The sequence below is a fragment of the Heptranchias perlo genome, chromosome 13 (genome assembly GCF_035084215.1).
Source record: "Heptranchias perlo isolate sHepPer1 chromosome 13, sHepPer1.hap1, whole genome shotgun sequence".
In the NCBI taxonomy this organism is placed as follows: Eukaryota; Metazoa; Chordata; class Chondrichthyes; order Hexanchiformes; family Hexanchidae; genus Heptranchias; species Heptranchias perlo.
Genome location: NC_090337.1, coordinates 7,475,609 through 7,486,823, shown reverse-complemented (window position 1 = coordinate 7,486,823; position 11,215 = coordinate 7,475,609). Strand labels below are relative to the sequence as shown.

The 11,215-nt window shown below is 39.9% G+C and overlaps 1 protein-coding gene across 1 annotated transcript; it reads right to left on the bottom strand.

Annotated features, from left to right (window-relative positions):
• Window positions 1-1,027: 1,027 nt before the first annotated feature.
• On the bottom strand, window positions 1,028-10,957 carry LOC137330974 (extracellular calcium-sensing receptor-like). Its single transcript, XM_067994554.1, has 6 exons — window positions 10,815-10,957; window positions 9,296-9,587; window positions 7,910-8,728; window positions 5,922-6,149; window positions 2,972-3,095; window positions 1,028-1,929 (listed from the first exon to the last, which is right to left on the bottom strand). Exons 2-6 carry the CDS (start codon window positions 9,551-9,553, stop codon window positions 1,028-1,030), a joined length of 2,331 nt encoding a protein of 776 aa, XP_067850655.1. The 5' UTR covers window positions 9,554-9,587; window positions 10,815-10,957.
• Between the last annotated feature and the right edge of the window lie 258 nt (window positions 10,958-11,215).

Below are 11,215 nucleotides of genomic sequence, written 5' to 3'. Positions count from 1 at the left end.
TTTTGTACTAAACTCCGATTAGGCCTCATTTTGTATACATTGTTTAGTTTTGGCCCCATCGAATGGAGGGTCATACAGATGCCCTGGAAAAGGTTCAAAGGAAGGTCAGTCGAATGAGCATAAGTTTAAAGCATTTAGCTTTCACAATAGGCCTTGTGCTTAAAAACAATCTTTGTTTTTTGCATCTCTGAGTCGGGCGCATGAACACTAGTGGTAGTCGTGAAGTTTAGTTGCATCATAACTATTTTGGACAGGATCGAGGAACCAACTGTATGATTTTTACTGGTGTTATATGCAGCGTTATTTTGTTGCCAAGGATGTTTTTTGTGTTTCTGGTAGATCTTCACTTTGTGCGATAAATTAAAATGGTTGATACCGAGTCGAAAGCCCGTTTTACATCTCGCCCGATTTTCATGTACATTGTCTTAGCTTTTCAATGTCAACCTGTGAAGAATGCACCATTGGATACTGATCTAAGTTTTCATTCATTTGCTCGAATTATATCAATGTATAAGGACCATGCTATCTTTAAACTTTCCCAAATTCTAAACTAGCTGACCCAGAGGAAAACGACTCTGTGTCTAGATTTAGACTGAAATCAGAATTACCGCGGGAGGAGTATCAGCTTGTTAGATGTGCATAGCTTGTACATCTAATGCTCTAGAATATTTTAATCCTATACCGGCCATTATAGCAAGTCGCCTCCAACTGATTACACGATTCTACGTGTACAGGTGTGCCACACAACCCAGTCTGTATGATTCACTATATGCGTTAAAGAATGATATAAAATTGAATCCATTTGTTTTCAGTCCTTAGAAAACTAAACACATTTCACATCCACAGTGAACTCAAGCTACGTTTAATAAGCAATATTTATGTACATTGACGTAATATTCATACAGATCGAATTGAGTGCAGGTGCAAATATCAAGAATTTCAGATGGAACATAGCGTAGGTACAAATACTACGAAATTGAGCTGAACAATAGTACCGGTGCAAATACAAAGAATTTCAGAGTTACTGTCAAGTTAGTTTTCCCATCATATTTTTCTTTGTGTTATTCTGCGGTTTCAGTAAGATAATATAACACTTAGGAAAAAAAATACAGACAAGCAAACCAAAGCTTGATGCCCAGATAGCAAACACCTCTACAGCCACAGTGTATTTTCCAGGAGAGCTCACATAAACTGGAATAAAAGTTATCCAAACGGCACAGAAGATCAGCATACTGAAAGTTATGTACTTCGCGTCGTTGAAATTATCTGGAAGTTTTCGCGCAAGGAAAGCAAGCAGAAAACATACAGTGGACAGAAGAGCAATATAACTCGACACAAAATAAAAGGCTTTTAAAGACCCCACGTCACATTCCAAAATAATGATGTCTCTATAATAGGTCATGTTTTTCAGTGGATATGGAGGTGATACAGTTAGCCAGATAGTACAAATTAAACCTTGAATAAATGTGAGGATGAACACGCCTAACCGTTGCTGCGTAGGTCCAAACCAGTTCATGAGGCTGTTGTTGGGAAGTGTTGCCTTAAAGGCTATCACAACAAGAATGGTTTTCCCCAAAATACAGGAAATACAGAGGACAAATACAATACCGAACGCGGTACGGCGCAACATGCAAGACCATCCGGATGGTTCACCAATGAAAGTGAGTGAGCACAGGAAGCAAAGCGTTAGTGCGAAGAGAAGAAGGAAGCTTAGCTCGGAATTGTTAGCCTTAACGATAGGAGTTTCTCGATACCGGAAGAAAATTGCAGTTGTAGCCAGTGTAAAGCACACTCCCACTAAAGCAAGTGTCACTAGCACAAATCCCAGAATCTCACCAAAGGAAAGAAATTCAATCTTCTTGCGAACACATCGGTCTTTTTGTTGATTAGACCAGTATTCCACAGGGCACTTCATACAGTCTGTGGAATCTGAAAAAAATAATAGCTTCTCGTTTTTAATACGAAAGGTGCTCGTGACCACAGAATTACCAAACGAGAGCCATATATCCAAGTTTGCCGGTGCTGGAATAGTAAGTATTGTCGACGGGGGCATGAAATTACAGAGAGACAATGGTAGATTAATTGAGTGAGCAAAACTTTGGCAGATGGATTTCAATGCAGGTCAAGTGTGAGGTCATCCATTTTGGACCAAAAAGGGATAGATCCGAGCATTTTTTAAATTGTGAAAAGCTAGGAACAGTGGCTGTCCGAAGAGATTTAGGGATCCATGTACATAGATCATTAAAATGTAGTGGTCAGGTACGATAAATAATCAAAAAGTCTAATGGAATCTTAGCCTTTATAACTAGAGGGCTAGAACATAAAGGGGAGGAAATTTTGCCACAGCTATACAAAGCCCTGGTTAGACCACATCTGGAGTATTGTGTTCAGTTCTGGACACCGCACCTTAGAAAGAATATATTGGCCTTGGAAGGAGTCCAACGCAGATTCACTGGAATGTTACCAGGACTCCAAGGTTTAGATTATGAGGAGAGATTACATAAACTAGGCTTGTATTCTCTGGAATATAGACGGTTAAGGGGTTATTTGATTGAGGTTTTTAGGATTTTGAAACGTATTGATGGGGTAGACACAGAAAAACTTTTACCGCTGGTGGGCGAGTCTAGGAAAAGGGGACATAACCTTAAAACCAGAGTCAGGCCATTCAAGAGAGAAGTTAGGAAGCAGTTCTTCACACAAAGCATTGTAGAAGTGTGGAATTCTCTCCCACAAAATGCAGTAGATGCTAGCTGAATTCATAATTTTAAATCTGAGTGGGATATATTTTTGCTAGCCAAGGGTATTAAGGGATATGGAGCCAAGGCGGGTGGCTGGAGTTAGAGTACAGAACAGCCATGATCTCATTGAACGGCAGAACAGGCTCGATGGGCTGAATGGCCTCCTCCTGTTCCTAAGTTCCAATGTTCTCTGTTCCTACATACCAGTACACGGTAAACATGTTTGCACATACCTGTGGTATTACTAATCTCACCATCAGCGCATTCTGCACAGTCAAAACAACATGTCGGCTGCCCTTTCCTGCTTACTTTTCTTGTTCCAGGAGGACAAGGTTCTGTGCAAAGTGCACGTGGAATCTAAAGCAAAGCAAAACGTACTTACATTATCGATATATATCGAAAATTAGAATTAAAGGAAACTGCAGAATTATTTACAACTCATCGGTTCTAGGGGTTTAAGTGGGCATATTTTTTTATATTTCTATGCTTTTCCGTGATCGGGAATTTTTCAAAGGACTGAAAACGTCAACTAACATTTGTGATGCACTAACTGTCTTCACATTTCACGCAGATGTTGTAAAATAAAACCTTTTAATTAGATTCAAGAATTTACTTCACTGGAATAGTAACATTTTCTTGTCAAATTAAGTGACAGCCTGGCTCAGTGGTTGCACATTCAGAAAGATGTGGGTTCAAGCCCTACTCAAATACTTGAACACATAATCCAAGCTGACTGAGGGAGTGTTGCACTGTGGAAGATGTCATCTTTCGGATGAGATGTTAAACCGAGGCCCGGTCTGCACTCTCAAGTGGACATAAAAGATCCCATGGCAATATTTCAGAGACAAGCAGGGGAGATCTCCACGGTGTCCTGGCCAATATTGATCCCTCAACCTACATCACAAGTCATTTTCACATTGCTGCTTGTGGGACCTTGCTGTGCGAAAAATGGCTGCAATGTTTTTTACATTTCAAAAGTACTTCATCAGCCAAAAAGCGCGCTGGGACTTCGTGAAAGGCTCTATATAATTTTTCTTTCTTTTTCTTTCGAACTGTGGACCACGTTACTTTGCCTATTATAACTTCGATGTTGCTTTGAACTGATGATACACGTAATATACCAAACATCATTTTGAGTAATATTTAGTTTTGAATATTACTGTTTTTATAAACTGCGTAATTGATTATCTAAATGCTCTTATTAAGGGTGAAGTAACCGGAAAATAAAACAGGCGTAAATTATTAAATTATCACGATTTATGACCTTTCAGCGACCTCCAATACTGAGAGACTGTAGCCAACAAAGAATGATCCAATTTCAAGATTGTTTAAAAATGATAAGAAACTGGTGGCGGTGAGGATAGCATGGAACCCATAGAGTTCAGTGCTATTTTGTGGAAAATATTGCGTAATATGTGCGGGAGGGGGAGGCTTGAGAGTAGAAATTCTACGCCAATCGGTGCCTCTCAATATACTTTCCTTGGAGGTGCAGATTTTTTTCAAACCAATGATAGTAATTATCGTCTTGTAGTTCTGAGTGCTTAGCTGATTAACATTATTATACACAAAAATGGCTAAGTGACAGGAAACAGAAAATAGTGGTGAACAGTTGTTTTTCGGACTGGAGGAAAGTATACAGTGGTGTTCCCCGGGGGTCAGTACTAGGACCACTATTTTTTTGATAAATATTAATGACTTGGACTTAGGTGTACAGGGCACAATTTCAAAACTTGCAGATGACACAAAACTTGGAAGTTTAGTAAACAGTGAGGAGGATAGTACACGACTTCTTCAAGAGGATATAGACAGGTTCGTGGAATGGGCAGTCACACGGCAGATGAACTTCAACGCAGAGAAGTGCAAAGTGACACAATTTGACAAGACCAATGAGGAGGGGCAATATAAACGAAGTGGTACAATTCTAAAGCGGGTGCAAGAACAGAGAGGTGGGGGTATATGTGCACAAATGTTTGAAGGTGGCGGGACAGGTTGAGAAAGCGGATAAAAAGCAAACGGGATCCTGGGCTTTATAAATAGAGGCATAGAGTACAAAAGCAAGGAAGTTATGTTGAAACTTTATAAAACACTGGTTCAGCCACAACTGGAGTATTGTGACAAATTCTGTGCTCCTCATTTTAGAATGGATGTGAAGGTCTTAAAATGGGTGCAGAAAAGATTTACTAGAATGGTTCCAGGGATGTAGGGCTTCAGTTATGTGAACAGAGAAGATTGAGAGGCGATTTGACAGAAGTGTTCAAAATCATAAAGGTTTTAGATGGAGTAAATAAAGAGAAACTGTTCCCATTGTTAGAAGGGTCGAGAACCAGAGGACACCGATTTAAGGTGATTGGCAAAAGAACCAAATGTGACATGAGGAAAAACCTTTTCACGCAGTGAGTAGGCATGATCTGGAATCCGCTGCTTGAAACAGTGGTGGAAACAGATTCAATCGTGGCTTTCAAAAAGGAATTGGATAAATACTTCAATGGGAAAAAAAGTGCTGGGCTACGGGGAAAGGGTGGGGGAATGTGACTAACTGGATTGTTCTTATAAAGAGCCAGCACGGGGTCAATGGGCTGAATGGCCTCCTTCTGTGCTGTAACCATTCTATGATTCTATATATGGTTCACTTTACCGAACTATTACTAAGACTGATCCAGTCATATCCATTGCAGCAGCCACCCATCTACATGCAAATTTTGAAGGTTTACGAATGTTGGTGGGAAAAAGTAACAACAACAATTTGCATTTATTTAATAAAACGTCCCAAGGCGCTCAAGAGCCAAAACGGGAGTCAATTTGAGGAACTCGTGGATAGATTTCATGGAGACTGCATTGGTATGGCCAGATTAGAAGTGGAGAATTAAAAATGCACTCTAACAGTTAACTGCATGACAGATATTTGAATCGCACTGAGAAATCAATGAGAAATAATAATATTTTAAAGATCATCAAAAAGTTCTGGTGTGAAGAAAAGAAAAAGGAGAGAGGACTGTCCTCTAAAGTGGCCTAGAAATCGATTCCGTTACATCAAACCAAGGTAACTAGAGTTGGACAATAAATGCCAGCCTTACGCACACCCAGAAAATTAATAAAAACACACACGTACACTTGTTTTTCATTTTGCGGATTTAAAGCTCACGGTTGATCATGGTATGCCAGTAAGAGACCTGCGTAACATACCTTACTTCCAACGCTGCTCCACACGATATCCCCGATATTCAGGACAATTTCTTGTCCTGTAGGTGCTGAACCATCATAATAGCCAATATTTACTATTTCAATTGTACCCTTCAAATTCGTTTGAAGATTTATTAATTCATATGTCGGGACTGGATCACCGCTTCCATCAAAATACACGATTTCTCCAGTCCGAGCCGTAAAATTTGCTGAATGTAGGTAATGGAGCAGCTATAGAAGAATAACAGGAGACATGTAAGTCTTTAGTTGTAATCATGGGTTAGGCGCATATTTTTTTATTCGTTCATGGGACGTGGGCGTCACTAGCAAAGCCAGCATTTATTGCCCATCCCTAATTGCCCATGAGAAGGTGGTGGTGAACTGCCTTCCTGAACCGCTGCAGCCCGTGTGGTGAAGGTTCGCCCATAGGGCTGTTAGGTAGGGAGTTCAAGGATTTTGACCCAGCAACGATGATGGAGCGGTGAAACATTTCCAAGTCGGGATGGTGTGCGACTGGGAGGGGAAGATGGAGGTGGTGTTGTTTCCATGTGCCTGCTGCCCTTGTCCTTCTAGGTGGTAGAGGATGCACATTTGGGAGGTGCTGTCGAAGAAGCCTTGGCGAGTTGCTGCAGTACATCCTGTAGATGATACACACTGCAGCCATGGTGCGCCGATGGCGAAGGGAGTGAATGTTTAGGGTGGTGGATGCGGTGCCAATCAAGCGGGCTGCTTTGTCCTGGATGGTGTCGAGCTTCGTGAGTGTTGTTGGAGCTGCACTCATCCAGGCAAGTGGGGAGTATTCCATCACACTCCTGACTTGTGCCTTGTAGTCGGTGCAAGGGCTTTGGGGAGTCAGCAGGTGAGTCACTCACCGCAGGATACCCAGCCTCTGACCTGCTTTTGTAGCCAGGATGGTCCAGTTAAGTTTCTAGTCAATGGTAACCCCCAGGATGTTGATGGTGGGGGATTCAGCGATGGAAATGCCGTTGAATGTCAAGGGGAGGTGGTTAGACTCTCTCTTGTTGGAGATGGTCATTGCCTGGCGCCAATGTTACTTGTCTCTTATCAGCCAAAGCCTGGATGTTGTCCAGGTCTTGCTGCACGCGGGCTCGGACTGCTTCATCATCTGAGGAGTTGCGAATGGAACTGAACAATGTGCAATCATCAGCGAACATCCCCATTTCTGACCTTATGTTGGAAGAAAGGTCATTGATGAAGCAGCTGAAGATGGTTGGGCCTAGGACACTGCCCTGAGGAATTCCTGCAGCAAAGTCATGGGGCTGAAATGATTGGCCTCCAACAACCACTACCATCTTCCTTTGTGCTAGATATGGCTCCAGCCACCGGGGAGTTTTCCACCTGATTCCCATTGACTTCAATTTCACTAGGGTTCCTTGGTGCCACACTCGGTCAAATGCTGCCTTGATGTCAAGGGCAGTTACTCTCACATATATGCAAAATATACATTCAGATTCATTTATATTAACTTAAAAATGAAATGCTGAATATATAGGACAAGGCAATCAGCACCCGAAGAGGAACAAATAACGTTTGGAGGTTAACCATTTATTTGAATTCTCATGTTTCTGATCATGGACCATACATAAAACTAACAGTGTCAACTGTGGCTCAATGGGTAACACTCTAACTTCTGAGTCAGAATGGTTGTGCGTTCACAGTCCCATTCCAGAGACTTGAGCACAAATTCTAGGCTGATACTTCTGTGTAGTGATGTAATGTCGGATGTGCCATATTTCGGATGAGATGTTAAACGGATGTACGTCTTCATACTTTCAGCATTGGCGTGTTATTCTTTTTAATCTCATTACCTAAAGGTACTGTGTTCTTATTGAAATAGAATTGCTTAGTAGAATTAGTCGTGAGACAAGGTCACAGATGAAAATGGAACAATCAACGCTTCACAAACATGATAGTACTTAGATTCTCTCTGTAAAAGATTGCGTAACAATAAAATGAACATGTTTACCTACCTGCCAGGGCTCAAAATTTGAAATATGAGCACATGTATTATTCATAAAGGGTCCATTGCCTTCTTCACAGGAACGCATATCGTGAAGTGCATGAGCAACAGCATAGACCGCTTTGTACACGTGGTACGAACTTCCGTCCATTATTTCCGGAAGATATGCATTTTCTATCCCATCCAATTGTTCCTTCCCTGTGCATTGCCGTGTTTGAAATGCAAAATTTCTTTGCTTTGTCATATAGCACGCGAATACGTTTTCCCAAAACTCCTTCACTAAAATGTTATCACGAAAATTAGAAGGATGAACTTTAAGAAGATAATCTCTCAGGTTTGCTATCTCTGTCCTACGGGTTGCTGCGCCGATTGTCCCAACGAGAAATCTTGCGCTTTCTTCGGGTGGGAGCAAATTTTCTGTAACCCACCCTTCAGTTCCAATCCACTGTATGCCAGTTACATTTTGACGCAAAACTTCCTTAAGTAAAACTCGCATATCTCCGGTATCAACAAAGGCCACCACGACCTTTGTAGTCGCCTGTTTGATCACCTGCACTACTTTGCTTATTTTCTCAGCAGAATCGGTCCTGTAAAAAGATTCAGAGTACGCAATGCAAACCCCAAATTTTTGGACATGTTCAACAAATTCTTGCATTCCAAAATTACCGTAATCGATGTTACTTCTAACTGTTCCAATCCAAGTCCAGCCGAAAGTTTTCACGAGTTCAGCGAGAAGTTTGGACTGATAGATGTCACTCGGTATAGTTCTAAAAAATGTAGGATATTCTTGCTTATCGCTGAGGCAGGTACAAGTAGAGAAGTAACTAACCTGTGTAAAGAAAAACATAAATATATGAATACGGCTGCACACAGTAAAACATGCGTTCATTCTTCTTTGAATTCTCTATATATAAGTATTATAGTTTATTGCAAGTTTTTTGCACAATTCGAATTAGTTGATATTTGTTCAAAATCATATTAAAATGTTCACATGTAATTGGAATTAATCAAACAATTTTCAATCTGTAGCATGACAAAATAAAAAAATGATGGGATAAAATTTCAACTGGTCAATGTTATAGTTGCAATGTTATAGTTGCAATGTTATAGTTGCATCGTAACTACATTTTGAAGATTTGCACACTGCGAAATTTCTAATAAATTTCTAATAAATTCGCAAATACTTTGTGAAAAAAATCTCTCTACAATTTTGCTGTCGCTTCACTTTGAGACCAGGGCAATTCTTCTCGCACATCAAATAACTCAGTAAAGATACCGCATCCAACCTGGGATTTTTTTTTTTGATGTGTGTGGTGGACTTCCATTCTCGGGAAACTGACCGAAGATACCTAAACACCGTCTTAATGAAAATGCAGTCAAATATTTGACACCTTACCATCGGAATTCCGAAAGATCCAATTGTCCTTGCAGTTACTATGGAGGACGTAGATATATCACAACCAATAATAGCAGCGACATTGGAGGAACCTCTACATTCTGGGTAATCAATTCGTTCTTCTTCACCGTTGACCAAAGCGAGCGCTGCTTCTGACGCAATCGCCGAGGATGAGCAGTCATCGTGGATCTTATATCCCAGAGTGATATTCGGAAGTAGAAATTTATTCTTATTTATTTCTTCAATAGCAAAAATCATGGTCTGCACCAAGCGAAAGCTTGCCAAGTGAAAACTGCGGGATATATATAAAAGCACATGAAGCAGAATTCAGTCCGGTATTGCACAAAATTATTAACACACGATATTTTTGTTCTTGTGAAACCGTATTCGAGAAAAAAAATATCTTCATGCATTAACAGCCACCAAATGGATTTTTCTCTTTTTAATCAGAGATATGACAGGAAAACCCATTCAAACGAGATCTGATATTCTAGTGGCTTTGCGATACATGAACGCCTGTACTAAAGATCTATAACAAATTATTTGTATATTTATTGTAATTAAAAATATCATCGGTTACACTTCCTAAAATTATAATTTTAATTTTTTGACTATTCTTTATTAATGTTCTCTGATGTTGCTATTTAGTCACCAGATTAAGCAAGTCTATTATATTTCAATGATGATATTCCAATTGGGATACACATCGTCACGGTGAAAAGAATAAGATTAGTGCACAAGCAATCCGTCAACTATCTATGTGCGTCTTAAACACTCCACTTTTGCATATATTCACCAATAAGACAAAAGAATAGCTTTATAACTCAAATACTATAGTAGTTCATCTGGATCGATATGCAATGTAGCTGAAGCAAGGTTAATCTTACATGAGAAAATGACATTTTCTATCCCATTATCTAGCAACGTATACATTATGGCCATGGAAGTGCATAAGATTTAAAGGTATGTAATATTAAGAAAATGACACAACTATCAACGTAAAATAATTAAGAACTCAGTGGTATCTTTGCAGGCACCCATATTTGTTTTTCGCTCCCATGTAATGATTTAGCAACCTGTACAACACATCGACCTCTAACGTGTTAAGAACACCAGATGTTTCTACTCACGAGTACTAAGGACACAACGATTGTTACACGGTGTTTAGCAAATATTTGGCTTCAAAGCAACTATACATGTCCAGGGTGTCGGATATGTTTTAATATATCTTTGCCGATCATTCTTCAGATTATATTTACAGATAGACACATAATATTTCTTGACTAGTTCCAATAATACCAGCGCTGCCACACAAAGAACGTCGATGTAAATAATTGAAGGATGGTCATTCCGTGGAAATGATTCTCCAAATCAAATCATCTGAAAAAAATATGCTTTTTAAACCAGCCAGATGATAATTAGCCACTGAATCCAGAAAAATATATTTTGGACTGGGGATAGAGGGGTTTTTTGTACAGAAAATGAAATGATAATTGTCCACAACAAGAGCTCGACTCACCTTCCGCATTCTGTTTCTGTCGGAGCAATGGTAAATGAATGAACGCCCTGAATTGCTTCTAAATGCACTGTAAATATTCCACCCAGGATGATATCCCCATCCTCAGATAAATCAGGTAAATGGTGCTTTGCTCGACGCTTACAGACGATACCAGATGTTTCTCGTGTAGGCACAGCAGCTAGCAACAGCACAATCAAAAACGGAGACATTACTTTATTGCAAGGGACATGTCACCAGGTTATCCCTAACTATGACACGATGTACAATGTACCTATATATGGAGGCAAATTTACTGATGCGATTATGTCATAACTAATGGCTGGGCAATTTTACAGAGAATAGAATTCACATCTAATAAAATAGGCGAATGTTTAAATCCCAACAGTGAGTAAACATTTTCC

Coding starts and splice junctions, on each gene's coding strand:
- LOC137330974 (XM_067994554.1), bottom strand. CDS start 9,553: ATGATTTTTGCTATTGAAGAAATAAATAAGAATAAATTTCTACTTCCG. Junction 8,729..9,295: donor GATCTTTCGGAATTCCGATG/GTAAGGTGTCAA, acceptor TTCTTTACACAG/GTTAGTTACTTCTCTACTTG. Junction 6,150..7,909: donor CAAATTTTGAGCCCTGGCAG/GTAGGTAAACAT, acceptor ATTCTTCTATAG/CTGCTCCATTACCTACATTC.